The sequence below is a fragment of the Theobroma cacao genome, chromosome 4 (genome assembly GCF_053813885.1).
Source record: "Theobroma cacao isolate CCN51 chromosome 4, ASM5381388v1, whole genome shotgun sequence".
NCBI lineage: Eukaryota > Viridiplantae > Streptophyta > Magnoliopsida > Malvales > Malvaceae > Theobroma > Theobroma cacao.
This window is the reverse complement of record NC_142642.1, coordinates 39,752,798-39,768,225: the sequence shown is the minus strand read 5'-3', so window position 1 is coordinate 39,768,225 and position 15,428 is coordinate 39,752,798. Positions and strand designations below refer to the sequence as shown.

At 38.2% G+C, this 15,428-nt stretch overlaps 4 protein-coding genes across 8 annotated transcripts; 2 read left to right on the top strand and 2 right to left on the bottom strand.

The window, feature by feature from the left end:
* Positions 1–58: 58 nt before the first annotated feature.
* ESD4 (Cysteine proteinases superfamily protein) lies at positions 59–3,685 on the bottom strand. 4 transcript variants are annotated; one of them, XR_016025842.1, is made up of 10 exons: positions 2,429–3,684; positions 2,206–2,285; positions 2,028–2,121; positions 1,827–1,925; positions 1,610–1,702; positions 1,400–1,519; positions 981–1,084; positions 595–667; positions 309–431; positions 59–225 (listed from the first exon to the last, which is right to left on the bottom strand). XR_016025842.1 is itself a non-coding variant. In XM_018119431.2 (9 exons), exons 1-9 carry the CDS (start codon positions 3,197–3,199, stop codon positions 369–371), a joined length of 1,497 nt encoding a protein of 498 aa, XP_017974920.2. In that variant the 5' UTR covers positions 3,200–3,684; the 3' UTR covers positions 59–368. The 4 variants fall into 4 exon arrangements, 2 of the variants coding, with proteins under 2 accessions (XP_017974920.2, XP_007035599.3); XR_016025843.1 differs by lacking the exon at positions 595–667 and having other exon boundaries at positions 2,429–3,685; XM_018119431.2 differs by having other exon boundaries at positions 59–431.
* A 175-nt stretch (positions 3,686–3,860) lies between these two features.
* Positions 3,861–8,847, bottom strand: LOC18603508 (BTB/POZ domain-containing protein). The gene is made up of 12 exons (XM_007035534.3): positions 8,458–8,847; positions 8,170–8,353; positions 7,995–8,063; positions 7,812–7,910; positions 7,503–7,582; positions 6,582–7,413; positions 5,534–6,228; positions 5,031–5,115; positions 4,751–4,802; positions 4,591–4,640; positions 4,401–4,448; positions 3,861–4,311 (listed from the first exon to the last, which is right to left on the bottom strand). The coding sequence occupies exons 1-12, from the start codon at positions 8,736–8,738 to the stop codon at positions 4,135–4,137; spliced, it is 2,652 nt and encodes an 883-aa protein (XP_007035596.3). The 5' UTR covers positions 8,739–8,847; the 3' UTR covers positions 3,861–4,134.
* A 109-nt stretch (positions 8,848–8,956) lies between these two features.
* Positions 8,957–13,063, top strand: LOC18603507 (Tetratricopeptide repeat (TPR)-like superfamily protein). 2 transcript variants are annotated; one of them, XM_088805466.1, is made up of 4 exons: positions 8,957–9,218; positions 9,373–12,212; positions 12,634–12,735; positions 12,838–13,063. In XM_088805466.1, the coding sequence occupies exons 1-2, from the start codon at positions 9,194–9,196 to the stop codon at positions 12,051–12,053; spliced, it is 2,706 nt and encodes a 901-aa protein (XP_088661592.1). In that variant the 5' UTR covers positions 8,957–9,193; the 3' UTR covers positions 12,054–12,212; positions 12,634–12,735; positions 12,838–13,063. The 2 variants fall into 2 exon arrangements, with proteins under 2 accessions (XP_088661592.1, XP_007035595.3); XM_007035533.3 differs by having other exon boundaries at positions 12,634–13,063.
* Positions 13,064–13,636: 573 nt separating this feature from the next.
* Positions 13,637–15,230, top strand: LOC18603506 (ARM repeat superfamily protein). Its single transcript, XM_007035532.3, has 5 exons — positions 13,637–13,993; positions 14,094–14,200; positions 14,300–14,447; positions 14,535–14,729; positions 14,823–15,230. Exons 1-5 carry the CDS (start codon positions 13,781–13,783, stop codon positions 15,063–15,065), a joined length of 906 nt encoding a protein of 301 aa, XP_007035594.1. The 5' UTR covers positions 13,637–13,780; the 3' UTR covers positions 15,066–15,230.
* Positions 15,231–15,428: the final 198 nt, after the last annotated feature.

Sequence of the window (15,428 nt, the reverse complement as noted above, 5' to 3'; positions counted from 1 at the left end):
GGGAGATGGTAGAAGAAAGAAGAAGAGAGACCTTTTTTATGGCATATGGAAAAAGATATAAACAAAAACCTGTTACTTCCAAGACAAACTCTTTGAGAAAGTTGTGCCCTACATTCTCATGGCTTGCATTTACAGTTAAAAAGTAACTCGATCATACTTTTGCCAAGTCATTATCCTGAATATTCTGATCAGAAAAAGCAAACTCTTGCACACCATTCCAATTTCCTAGTAAAAAGCCTTCTCAGCAGTCAAACTAGACAAGGAGGCATACCTATACAAATAGAAAAATAAAATAAAAATAAAAATACCCGAAAGATGTTTCAATTGCAAATTCGTTTCTGGGTGCTGCGGCGTGTTCACACTTTCAATCATTCTGTTCTCAATTTTAAAATTTCTTTTGCAGTCCTTAATCGGAAATAGGGCATGTGTTCCTACAGAAGCATGGAAAATCACAACTCAGTTCAACGACAAAATCAAATCAACAGTTTTTAAATCCAGATAACTATTGACTTGACTACCATGACGTTAATCACACGAAGCAAATGGTTTATAATGAGAATTACAAGCATAAGAAATTATTCTCAATGAGCATACCTGGTCAAAGCAAAGCCTTAACCCTCTGCTATAAAAGTCAATGTACTTTAACATAAACATGCCACAATCAAACCTGTACATAAAGAAAGTTGTTTGAGGAAAATAATTTGAATTTTAATAGAAAAGGCCCATGTAATAGTTAATAATATACTAATTATGAGCACCCTAGGTGGAAGGAACTGTAATATGCTTCATTATTATGGGCTCATCAAAAATTTGGAACCAATTGCCATAAAGGGTTAGTAAAAAGAGAATCAGATGCCTATAAAGCTACTGCACAATAAATTACTTAACAGTTTCATTTGTTCACGCAATAAGCTTAAGAAGAATAAGTATTCTAACACTGATCCTTAAAACATGACTGGAGCAGGTATTCCAATACACACCCATTCTCCTGTGCAGGAAGGTCTTCAACATATTCTCGTTCCCAAGATCTTACATCTATGTCCTTTCCAGTCTTGTCCTTCACTTCTTCAACAAAGTATTTTGCCTGGCACATACAATCAACATTAAAACAAGTTTTACAGAGGTGCCAAAAACTCGTGTATATATATATATATATACACCTCTTCTATTTTTTCTAGGGGGAAGAGCGGGAAGGGTTGGCTGGGCCCTACTATCATGAATTAGACAATAAAGGTTTACAACATAAAGAACTAGCAGAGAAATGACTCTTGCAGGTAACAGGATCTTAAACTCCAAATCCACTTAAATTTAAGCTGCATGATGCACTTTGAATCAATTAATTACATGCATCAAAATAACATGACATCTAAAGAGAAAAACATGTCACCGGAAATCTTACCAGTGAACTCAGCACTTTAGCATCTCTTCCTTTTAGTGAATCAAGATACTGGAACTTCTGATCTTTGTTATTGATAACTGCCAAGCACCAATGTATGTCTTTGTGTATGGGGACAAATATCTGAGCAAAGTAGAATAATTGATTCAAGGATGAATACAATCTTCAATCATGCAAAACAAATGATTGTACAAAGAAAAGATAAATACGTACTTTATCGCAGTCAAATAGGCAGTACCCCAACTTCCTTTGTGAAGTCCATCTCTTGACAGCCCTAAAATTATAGCCACTCTCCGGACTTACTAACTGAGCATCACAATTCAGAAGGAAACGTAGTTGAGAAAATGATAGCTATAAGGACTTTTACATGAAAGAGCAAAGTTTAAGGAAGTTTAAGGTACGCTAAAATTGAAGAAGAGCAAGCAACTACCTTTTTATAGAAGAAGGTGTTGAAGAAATGGCATTTGAGAAACTTCTCTGGCTCTCTATTTTCCCTTTCTTTGAGTAATTCAAGATAGAGATTAATAACCTAGAAAAAAAAAAAAATAGACGTGTGTAAAATACAGATTATTAGCTAAGTAGGTTGTAATTGCATGTTGACAACTAACAAATCCTTCCAGTGAATACAAACCTCATCATTCAACCATGCGCCAGGTTTCAGACATTGCAAAACTTCTCCTCTAATATCAATGCTTGAGTTCTTATGAGAGACCAATATTTTCTTCCTGCAAAAGCAAGCACAAACAATGTTACAGCACAAGTGACATCCAGTCAAATAATCAAAAACCAACACATGCATTATAAAATACCAGTTTTTTGTAGAAAAAGCATGTGAAACCTCCGCCATCTCCTCCTCTGTAAGGGGGGTAAAAGGTTCACGAGGTACCACCTGAAATTCGATGACGTTAATGCCAATCATTCTAAACAAATCACAACACTTTTTATTCCATTCTAGAAGCAACAAAAATTCTTCAAAATACAATATCCAGACAATGCAACTCAATTAAAAGTAAGCAGGCAAAAGAATTTCACCTCTTCTTGCTCCTCCTCTGGTTTCTGCTCCGGTCGCAATGCCTGAAGTGCAGCTCTACGCTTCTCATTCAACTCAATTTGAAAATCCAAATCTTTCAACTTGGGAGTTCTCCTCTCTGCACTCTCCAGCAACTTCCTATAAGCTTCTAAAGTAGACACATCAGCAACCTCATTATTCAATGACAACATATCCAACGCATTCTCCACTCTCAAACTCCCATTATTCAACTCAGTAACCACAGATGAAGACGATGGCTGAACATTCTTCTCTTCCTCCTCCACATTATTCTTCCCTTTTTCAATAACCTCAACTTCTTCCACACTAAAATCATCTGAAACCACCTCTTTTTCTTTTTCATCATCATCCTCCACAAAAATCACTTCTTTTTCCTTCTTAAAGTACCTCAAAACATCAAAAGCTTGCCTTTTCGCGTTACTTAATCTACGACTCAAAACATTCCCCATCATATGAGTTTTAACTGAATCCTGATTAGGAATTAAAGCTGATAACCCAAATTTATGGTGTCTAACAGGGGCGTGAACTTCTCTAGGGAAAGGAAGCTTAGCTTCTGGGTAACGAGAGATTCTCGAAACGGTGTCGCTAGAGGATACAATTGCTTTTTCTGGGCTTCGATTCATCAAAGAAAATCTGGGTTTTTTAGAAAATTGAAAATCTGGGGAATTTGCATACAGGGCTTTGTTTTTGTGATTGAAATTGAAATTGAAATATTCGTCACCACCGCGTTTCCGATTACTTGCTAAAGCACCCATTGATGAAATGTACAAACTTCAAACCCTAAAAACTCAAAACCCATTTATAGAAAACCAAAAGAAAACATTTGGGAGGTTAGGGTTTTTATAAAACCCTAAAAGCTCATAAACCAGAATAACCGTTTTTGCAGTGAAATCTGGAATACCCAGAATTTGAAAGACAGAAATATATCAAAACCCCATAAAAAGATAGGATTTTTTTTTTTGAGACTGAAAAGAACCAAGTACTTTCAAAGTGGACAAAATAAGGGGGAAAATGGAAGATGAATAATGGAAAAATTGGGAAATTTTGCAGGAATTATCCGGTGGTGCTGCCGGCGCTGTAGTTGGGATCTAAACAGGAAGAACAGATTGAATCCGTTAAAGAGTTGAAAGGACTTGAGATTGGAAATGGGAATTGGAACTTTTGCATTTGCTTTCGCGGCACAACGAAGAAACAACTTGGTCCGGTGCGTTTTCTGGTTTATGTTTGTGCAAGTTTATGTCGGGAGGGGACAGCTGTTTTAAAATGATTTTTTTTTGTTTGTTTCCTTTTTTTTTTTACCAATAAGAAGGATTTATTTGCTTTAGGCGAAATAATAAATAAATAAATGCATTTTTAGGACAATAATAATTCGGGGAAGAGGGGAAAAATTAAAAAAAAAGTTTCTTAGTTTACAGCTTTTATAGCATAAATTCTTAAATTCAGCATTGATTCCATTGGGAAGTGGTACAAGGAGTTGTTTCTACACTTTTATCGTACTTAGATTTACATAAAATAATAACTCTGAAAAATAAAAAATAATATTTGGTCATAAAAGAATTACAATTGATTATCAGTAAAACTGCACAGGCTGATGATGGATGTCAGGTTTTGGCATCTGAAACAGAGGAAAAACATGTGTGAGCATGTTTATGCTTTTAGATGAGATGCTGACATTCTTTTGTTTGATTTTTCACACAAGCTGCACGACAGCAGCTACTCTCAGGGCCCCATTTTGGAGAAGATCAGCCAGCTCATCAAACAACAGGGCTGTCCTCCAGCCCCATCCCTTGGGAGCTTTTGGTAAGAGAGTGCCCCTCTGTTTGAAGCTTCCAAACACCATGACTTCTCGTTTTGATGGACAAATCAACTGCAAAATGTAACAGCTTTGCATATTATTATTATGGATGATATCACACAAAATGGGGTTGGAACTCTTTCTTTAACATGTTTCTTTACCTGATACCGGGCGGTCACCTTTTCACGAGAATCGACATACATGTGAACCTGAAAACAAGATGTTTTCTTATTACTGGAAAGCTCTGCTTACATTTTAATTTAATCAAACAATAACCAATTCTTGGTCACCAAGACCTAAACAGCAAATCAAAGACCATCTCATGCTCTGATTTGGCAAAAGAGGGCTGACCTTTCTGAGAGAGTCAGTTATCTCAGCCTTCCGCCGGTGAAGAAATAATCCTAAAGTGGGGAAAAAAATGGGTAAGAAAACAAAATCGCAAAATCATCATAGTGACCTTGAAAAACACAGGATAAAAACTTCTGGAGGTTGATCCTTGATTGAAGATTACCTAGAGTCCTGCGTCCTTGAGGATCTTCATCATTAAAGGCCTGAACACTAACCTGTAAATTGAAGTAGATCTTAATTCAAATCTTCACACAAACATAGGATATGGAAATGATGTTATTTTGAATTGATACATTTTAAAAAACCTTCATTCCAAATTACTCATCCGAATGTATTATTAGAGATACTACCAATGATATTTGGATTATATGAGATAATAAGACAGGTTTGGAGCAAAACTGAATCAGTAATGAGGTTCTGAAAGGATCTTCATATTCAACTACCTTCCACAAAGAACCAGCATAAAAGAATTCTGGAGAGTGCTTGACTTGACCATCACCAAGCCTGTGAACATCTTCAAATTCAACCCTGTAACCAGCAAATGATTTACAGAACATGTATCAGAATTGCTCTTCAACCTTTAAGTACCAAAAAAGAAAAGGAGAAATGCTGACACAAGATTGACAGATTTAACAGGAACAGTATAGAACAGATGGCACCCTAAAATTCAAATGAATGTGGTTTGCTTCTCATTGAACATAAGAATTGATCATGAGTTCAAAACAAGATCAACAATGTTGATCCTACTAATACTTAGAGGTAAAATGTACTACTAATAATATGTTATCTTCAAAATAAAGAGAATAATGCTCAAGTAAGACACTGAGTAGAAGAATTTCCACCATTATTGTATAAGCAAACCTCTGCAGTCTACAGAAGCTCTTGCATGGCTTCTTTCAAATTACAAAGGGCAAACCAATAGTTATATGAAACAGAGATAACTTACCCAAAACGAAAGGGAGGGAAGTGACTCAGAGGGGTTTTCATGTCCAATGATATAGAAGAACTAGTTGCATTCTCCCATTCAATTCCAATGGCATGTTCTGGTGACTCGAGCATCTGCACGGCAATCCCACTAGTAGCTGGCGCCGCAGCAGAAGTTACAGGGACTCTGCTTTGCAGATCTGTCTCATAACTCCTCTCTGTTTGTTCTCCATGAACATTAGTGGCATTGCTTCCTCCTTGGCTTAACTCAACCAGAGCGGTTAATCCACCACCAGACATGTCTCCATTATGGTCAGCTCTAGCCTCTGAATCATCATTGGGAAGAGATTGCTGGCCATTTCTGTTGCCCATACCAAAGGGCACACGGGAAAAGACAAATCGTGTTGGAGGCCATGCAGCGGCAGGAACAAATGTAGCTCCACGTCCAATACCTGCAAGTCCATCAATAGGCCCCCTGACATGCACTCTTACTGGCCTAAAGAGGCCACTTCCTTCACCTTGATTATTATCAGCCACATACACATTTCCAATGTTGCCAGTAAGATGATTTTGATCGTGCTCTTGCACATAATAGCCTGTAGTAGCTACTCCGTGTGGAAACCCGAATGGCTGCCTGCAAGCGCATTGCATACTAGTGAGGCAGCAATTTTTGCACGTGTCAGCCCCAACTTCTTGCACCCTCTGGCTTAATAGCATCTACATAATAGCCATACAAATACAATGAAAATCCTTACTGAAGCCAGAAGCAGAGGCAACAATTTGTAAGAATTGTGAATGCTTTTATCAGAAAGGAAGCAAAATACAAACTTCCAGGAGAAAAGGAACAGCAGAGTCTTTGCCATGTTTCAAAAGTCCAATAAACAGATTATTCAAAAACAACCAGATTCAAAGACTTCCCAAGATTCAACCCAAAACCTAATCATCAATACCAATTGTGTCTACCAGTACCATAATAGTTATTGACTTGATTTTATCCAACCTTCATAAAGTATTCCTTATACAGCACAAGATATAACAGACATAGAAACAAATGGGTACAGATAACAAACCTGCAGCCAAAGACCATCATTCACAGCTTTGCAAGGAAATCCCAACTCTTCAAGTTGCTTCCTGACATTCAAAAGTTCCTCAAAGGACATGTTGCAATATAGAAGAGAACCCCCTTCAAATATATTGACAAAAGCATCGTACTCCTCACCACGAATCCCGCAGTTCCCTTTAGCATAGCTTTTTACCTGTCTTTTACCCACAACCCTGCCACCCCAAGAAAGAGAAGCCATGCCACATCTTCCCCAATCATTCAACATGATCCCACTACAGGAGGAGTCCACAGAAGAGCAATTCCTTGATTGATCACTTGCAAGCCAATTATCATTATTCAAATGGTAGCATGAGCCTTCCTCAGATGGTCCCTCCATGGCCATTCCACTGGCCCCCAATCCACTTGTTCCGACACCAATTGGCATTTCAACATATGAACATGAAGTTCTTATCCCCTCTGCATCTGAAAATGAGTTATTCATTGATGAAGACTGATCCATGTTGCAGGGATATATAGGCTCTGATTGAGGATATTTAGGTTGCGGCACCTGTTTTTCAGAGCTAGATACTCCAGTCTGGATGTCAACCATACATTCGGTGAGCTCCACAAGGAGGTTCTGAGCAGCATTACAATGCTCTAGGTCACCTTTTAAACTGAGGCATCCCAGTTCAGATTCCAACCTCTTACCAGGACAGCTATCAACTAAATCTTTTCCCTTTGCTTTAGAAGACTCAGGAGGAATGCCAATTGCCATCTCAGGAGAGGAACTTCCTTGATCAGAATGTTCAGTCTTGTAGAAAGCACCTTTTGAGAGGAGCGTGTGCAATGCCAGTTCAAACCTTTTGATAGAAAATGAAAACACTGGTTCATCCAACTGTATAAACATGAACCGCAAAACCCAAGTTTACTGGCTGCCTACACATCTTACCGTTTTTCTTCACTATGTACCCACAGCTCGTCAGAGGTCAGCAATGCATGTAAAGTCTGAGATGAAAGTTTAGGTAGCACCTATGCATGATGCCAAAAACCAGTGACCAGTTAGTGAGGCTGCTACATGAAAAAATTTATGCTAATAAATAACATCCACCACTAACCTACAGTGAAGGAAAATGTTGGCTTATTAAATTTTTATTCTCTCTTGTTCTTGTTAGTTCCTCAACAATTTAGTCAAAATATCATAGCTGAAAACATAAATGTGAGCTGGTAAACACCACAAATGGAACCTTTTCTGCTTTACCTCTTTCAATTCCATGGCACCACTTTGACAAAGGTAGCCCCAGCAAGCATTCCTCACCCTTTCTCCATGTATCCCATAATCTTGACTCTCTGCAAACACCTAAATTTACATCCAAAATTCAATTACAAAAAACACAAACAGGGATAAAAAAATAAAAGAAACTGAGAAATTATCGTTTGAAACCTGATATGCTAAGAAATTCGAAGTCCACAGCTCAGATATAATAAAATCAGTACATATAGCGCATAGATCCTGCATTCACATACCAAAAATTAAAAAAACTATAATTTAATTCAATAACCGCAAAATGATAAAATTGAAAATAAAAAATTAAGAAAAATTCGATCTTTTTAAGGACCTGAAGATCAAGAAATGAAGCAGCAGCTAAAACGCGAAACGCGTTATTATCATTAAGCTTGGGATGATGTCCGTACAAATACGCCAACGCAATCGCGATCGCTTCACCGTTAACGTTGTTATCGTCGACGTTCAATGTCACCATCGGAGCTTTGGCTTCTTTCCAAGGCCCGTGCAACATGTTCCTGATTAAAACCGAATCAAATTAGAGTTTAATCAGTGAGAAGTTAGGAGTTAGGTTTTTTTTTATTTCAAAATTCTTGATTTTTTTTTTGTTTTTTCGGAGGACCTGAAGTAGGAGCTACGGGAGAGTATGAGGCGGTGGAGGTGGTAGGTGGATCCCATGGCATTCACGACGATGTCGGAGAATGAACCGCCGTTGAAACCTTCCATTTGGATGTGTTCGCAAAGGGAATTAAGGTTGCAATCGACCGCGCGGAGTTCGCTGCTGCTCCGGTCGTTGTCGGAGTGCTGTGGCAGTGGCGGAATCGTCATTTTCAATTGCTGCTGCTGCTGCTGCTGGTGCGTAGGCGGTCCGTACGATCGGGGCCTCGAGAATTGCGGTTCCATGTTTCTTCACCAAACGTCGTCGTTCAATTTCGTGAGGAAGCCATTAATGCCAGGGAAACCAAAAAAAGAAAGCCTTTTTTTCTTTTCCTCTTTTTCAGTGCGGGGATTTGAGCATTGAAGATTTGGTTTATTAAGGATGGTGACGGTGGAAGCGAAAGTTAATGAAACGCTGCGTTTCGAAATATAAGCAAAACGGTTCGTTTTAAGTATTTAAGGAAGCTCTCTTTCGGTCAAACAGTGACTGTCTTCCTCCATCTTCGGTCATTTCCTCCTACTGCCCTCCTTGCTCCGTTCACATGAACTAAACCCTTCATAAACCCTAAATTCTTCTCATTTTTTTTCATTGATTCCTCTTGGAATTTCTCTTTTTATGCAAAATAACTTTTTTTTGTACCTTTTTTCAAATTTTTAATTTGAGATTATATTAAATTTTGTAATAGATTACAGATGTCTACATGAAGATGATCTTAAGAAATCCAGGTAAGATATTGATTTGTGGAATTTCAGTATTGATTGAAATTTTTGATCTTTTGAGGCTTGTAGTGTATTCTGTCCTTGTGTTCTCTTTCTTTTTTCTTTTTTTCTTTAATTCCCTTCCATTTTCATGTGTGTTTCTTTTTTGTGGGTGCTGCAGGAATAACACTTTGTATTCGTACAAAGTGTTGTCAGAGTTTCAATATTTCTAAGAACCTGTCTTCCTTCTCAGATGGGCCTTCTTCTGAATTGTATAAGAAATCTGTTCCCTTTGTGGGTAAGAGTAGTATTCAAGAAAACCCAAGTAGAATTGAAGGGGTGAGAAAAGAAGTGGATGATGTGTGTTGTGTCTTGGAGAGTGGTCCTTGGGGACCGGCCCTCGAACATGCTCTGTCTCTGCTCAATGAGAAACCTCAACCTGGCTTGGTCATTGGGGTTTTGAGAAAGTTGAAAGATGTCAATCTAGCAATAAATTACTTTCGATGGGCTGAGAGGAAAACAGACGAAGCGCATTGTCCAGAAGCGTACAATTCACTTATCATGGTAATGGCTCGGAATAAGAAGTTTGATTGCCTGGAACAGATTCTTGGAGAAATGAGTGTTGCAGGATTTGGCCCGTCTAATGACGCGTGCATTGAGTTGGTTGTTAGCTGTGTCAAGTCCCACAGGTTAAGAGAAGCTTTTGACATTATACAAACAATGAGAAAGTTCAAATTCCGGCCAGCCTTCTCAGCTTATACGACTCTAATTGGTGCTTTATCTGCTGTCTTTGAATCTGACCTTATGCTCACTCTGTTTCAGCAGATGCAAGAGCTAGGTTATGAAGTCAGTGTCCATTTGTTTACTACACTTATTCGTGGCTTTGCCAAGGAAGGCCGGGTTGATGCTGCTCTTTCTCTGTTGGATGAGATGAAGAGCAACTCTTTTGAAGCAGACATTGTTCTTTACAATGTGTGTATAGACTGCTTTGGTAAGGTGGGTAAGGTGGATATGGCATGGAAATTCTTTCATGAGACGAAAGCACAAGGCCTAATTCCTGATGATGTGACTTACACAAGCATGATAGGCGTTCTCTGCAAAGCAAATAGGCTACAAGAAGCTGTAGAATTATTTGAGCAGATGGAGCAGAATAGAAAGGTCCCCTGTGCTTATGCTTATAACACCATGATCATGGGTTATGGCTCAGCAGGAAAGTTTGATGAAGCGTACAGTTTACTAGAAAGACAAAAGGAAAAGGGGTCCATTCCGAGTGTCATCGCATATAACTGCATTCTTACTTGCCTTGGGAAGAAGGGGAAAGTGGTGGAGGCATTGAGGATCTTTGAGGAGATGAAGAAAGATGCAGTGCCCAACCCTCCAACATATAATATTCTTATGGACATGCTTTGTAAGGAAGGAAATCTTGAGGATGCTTTTAGGGTTCGGGATGCCATGAAAGAAGCTGGCTTGTATCCCAATGTTATTACTGTAAACATAATGGTTGATCGACTGTGTAAAGCACAAAAACTTGATGATGCTTGTTCTATTTTTTATGGAATGGATCATAAAGTTTGCTGCCCAAATGAGGTTACATTTTGCTCGCTTATAGATGGCTTGGGCAAGCATGGCAGAGTAGATGATGCTTACAGACTTTATGAGAAGATGTTGGATGCTAATAAGATTCCAAATGCCGTTGTATATACATCCCTCATCAGGAACTTCTTCAAGTGCGGCAGGAAGGAGGATGGTCATAAGATGTATAAAGAAATGCTTCGCAGGGGCTGCCCTCCTGATCTTATGCTCCTCAATACCTACATGGATTGTGTTTTTAAAGCTGGAGAAATTGAGACGGGTAGGGCTTTATTTGAGGAAATAAAGGCTCAGGGATTCATTCCAGATGTACAAAGCTATTCAATTCTGATTCATTGCCTTGTGAAAGCAGGTTTTGCGCATGAGACCTATCAGTTGTTTCATGCAATGAAGGAGCAAGGCTGTGTTTTGGACACCCGTGCTTACAACACTGTGATTGATGGATTCTGCAAGTCAGGTAAGGTGAACAAAGCTTACGAGCTGCTAGAGGAAATGAAGACAAAGGGTCACCAACCCACTGTTGTTACCTATGGTTCTGTCATTGATGGTCTTGGTAAGATTGACAGGCTTGATGAAGCATACATGCTTTTTGAAGAAGCAAAATCACAGGGCATAGAGTTGAATTTAGTTATCTATAGTAGTCTTATTGATGGGTTTGGGAAAGTTGGTAGAATAGATGAAGCATATCTAATTTTAGAAGAGCTGATGCAGAGAGGTTTGACACCTAATGTATACACATGGAATTGCTTGCTTGATGCTTTGGTGAAAGCAGAAGAGGTTAATGAAGCCCTTATCTGCTTCCAGTCTATGAAGGACTTGAAATGCACTCCCAACCACATTACTTATAGCATTCTCATAAATGGTCTTTGCAGGATTAGAAAATTCAATAAGGCCTTTGTCTTTTGGCAAGAGATGCAAAAGCAAGGATTAAAACCCAATACCATCACTTACACCACCATGATCTCAGGACTTGCAAAGGCTGGTAATGTTGTAGAAGCTCATGGACTCTTTGAGAGGTTTAAGGCTGATGGGGGTATACCTGATTCTGCGTGCTATAATGCTATCATAGAGGGGTTAAGCAATGCAAATAGGGCAATAGATGCATATACACTTTTTGAGGAAACTCGACTGAAAGGTTTTAATATTTATTCCAAAACCTGTGTTGTTCTTTTAGATGCACTGCACAAGGCTGAATGCCTTGAGCAGGCAGCAATTGTAGGGGCTGTCCTGAAGGAAACAGCCAAGGCTCAACATGCTTCCAAATATTGGTAACTTGTTTCTATTAGGTGTTGGAGCAATCTGTTTATGCGTTTACTTGGCAAGTCTCTGATGCAACAATGAGGTCTTACTCATCTTGCTGGTGGAGCGATGTGGGGGCAGGACACTGTTCTGTTACTAGTAACTCACATCTAGAGATGAGCTTAAGCTAAGGTATTTCCTCTTCTTATCAAGTACTCAATGAGTTATGTAAGCTGTGACTTCGCATTTAATTTTGTGTTAGTAGTTTGAAGGAGAGTGCTATGCATTTAATTTCCCATGAGCATCAACATCTCTTTTTTTCAATCATGTAGTTAAATGGGTACAAGGGTGAACATGTGATATGGTGCCTTTGTGTGTTATGGTTCTCTGGATTTCAAATATTGGCTACTAGCTGCATATAGGATCTGTAGTGACTAGTAAATTTTCAATCTGACGATGAGACTTATGGTTGGAGCATTGGGATAGCCAAGCTATGAAAAACCAATATGCCTGAACTCTGTGTTCAAACATCTATTATTCTAGTGACAGATGTGAATCCATGTTCTAATACTATCTTCATTCACAATATACATTCCTTCTTGTTTTAATACAGGGTTCTGGGTTACATTACAACAACGTGGGAGCTCTCTCACCGAAGCCATTGTGATCATGTCTTGGATGATTGAGAAGAAAGATCCCATCAGCAAACAACAAAGTTAGCAAATGCCTCCTCTTGTAATTTTCTATCATTCACAGTTTCATATTTTGATACAAACCCTACGAAAACTTAGAACCTGATGATGGGGTTCTTTTTCAGAACATGAAGTTCCCCATTGAACACATTGTCAGCGTGATTTCATACAAATATTTATAGGAGATTTTGTTCAAATAAATTGGTGTGTTGTATGTATTATCGCTTGCAAGAAATCCTTTGTCAAATAAACATGTTATAAGCATCAAACCTTTGTTCTTATGTATAACATAGGAAGAGAAACATTCAAGAAGTACGATTATGAGATGGATCCAGAGGCCCTTGTTTTCCATGTTGGCTCATCTTTGTTTGATTAAAAATCAAAGTTTCAATCTTTATGCTTTTATTTTAGATTAAATAAATTGTAATTATTTATTTTTAGTTAAAATATTACGTTAACATGATATACCGACATGTCATAATAGTAATAACGTGTCATGTTGTTAATATAGCATGATGACATAATTATGTATCATGTTTTATCATTCATGTGGTTAGTATGTCAACTTCATATGTTTATAAAACGACATAAATGGACATTTTGACTAATTTATTGGTTATAAAAATTTATTTGATTTAAAATAAAAATATAAAAATTTATTTTAATTTTTTTTTACATAATTTAAAGATTTTTCAAACATGATACTAATTTTTTATTTATTTACTGTTATCTTACTAGTAGTATTTTTCAAATTCAAAACTATGTGCTAATAGTATTGGCAATGCCACGCGTCCTAGCAGAAATGAACAGAATAATACAACCCCGAGCATAGAAGATAATTACCACATTATAGATTCGACCGTTGGGAGCTTAGAAAAATAAATGGGAAGTCCAACGTCTCCTTTCCACTTTCTTCAAAATTTAAATTTTTGAGCGTGTCCGTTGCCCTTTTTCTCCTCCCATCAAAGTACCTTTAACCCTTTTAAATCAAATTTTGTCTCAAATCCCTCTCCACCCTTTGCACCAATCTGTTTTCAGATCGTAGATTCCTCTTTTTCTCATTGCGAAATGGCGTTGAGACCCATAGATAATGCACTCCCGATCACTCCAGAGAGACCCAAGAAACAAGCCAAAGTGTCGGTTCCAGTCCAGAAAAAACCATCAGAGTTTGGTGTGAATGACGAGAACAAGGCTCCTTTGCCACCGTCTGCTGATGCATCCGTTGATTACATCCCTTCCGAGAATCTCAAACCCTTTCAAGACCCTGAATCCATCATCCAAGTACATAATTCCCATTTTTTACTACGGTGAAAGTTAACCCTGTTGCAATTTCATGATTCTGATTGGTTTCTTTTTTGGTGTGAATTATTTGAAATTTCAGAGCTTAATTGAAGGGTTAGATTCCAAGGATTGGGTGAATCTCTGCGAGTCGCTGAATGACTCTAGGCGTTTCTCTTTATATCACTCCACCCTACTGCTTCCAATCTTGTAAGATTCTAAATTTTCTTCCTTTTTTTTTTTTTGTGCTTTTTTGGCAGTGGGTTATTAACTTATTTGTGCTGATGAATAGTTGTTATTATTATGCAGAGAAAAGGTGATTTTAGTAGTGGTAAAGGCGATGAAGAACCCGAGAAGTGCTCTGTGCAAGACCTCGATTATGGCTGCTTCAGATATCTTCAATGCCTTTGGTGAAAAGTTGCTTGATTCCACTGATTCTGGTGCATTTGATCAGTTGGTGGGTACCCATTTGGCCAATTAACATTTCTCTTTTGAGGTTTTCGATTTTCTGCATCTGGTGTTAAAATTTGTGGTGGGTTTACAGTTGTTGCAGCTGTTACTTAAAGCTTCCCAGGACAAGAAGTTTGTGTGTGAAGAAGCAGATAGGTCGCTGAATGCAATGGTTAAGTCTATGGCTCCTTTGCCACTGCTTCAGAAGCTTCGCGGATATGTTAACCATGGCAACCTTAGAGTCAGAGCCAAAGCTTCTGTTTCCATTTCCAATTCTGTTCTCAAGATGGTACAGTACCGAGAAAACTCTTTGGCAACAAATGTTTACAAAATGTTGAACATTGTCTCACTCGTTGGACATTGTTACTTTTACCAATTGCAGGGGCTGGAAGAAATCAAAGAGTTTGGGATGGTTACACTGCTTCAAATGGCTGCGGATTTGCTGAATGATAGACTGCCAGAGGCCAGAGAAGCTGCGAGAAGTATTGTATTTTCTGTATACAAGGCATTTACAGAAAATGAAGAGGAGATGGAGGAGGAGGCTTGGCAAAGCTTTTGCCAAACAAATTTACCACCCAATCACGCTCAGTCCATGGTCAAAGTTATTCTTTCCAGTAGAGTTTAGAGTAACAGTTTTAGCAGCAGCATAGGTGGTAGAAAAGTAGGAGTTTTTGAACTTCCGTTTCATGTAAATGCTGTTTTTACATGATTTAGCAATATCTATTTTCTTTCTTCTTTTTTTTTTAATGATGGAATAACACATTTTCAGCTTTTCTTCTTTATTTTTTAATGGAAGTTGACTTTACATTTCATTGATTTTTTTATGTTAAGAATTCATCTGCACTTGATAACCAAGTGCTCTTACCTTCCCTGTTCCCATTTCCCTACTTGAAGTGATTGAAGAACTCAGCAACAAAGGTACTTTTCCACCCAGACAGCATAGACGGCAGCAACCATGAATTTTTGCACCAGCACCAATATGAAGAAA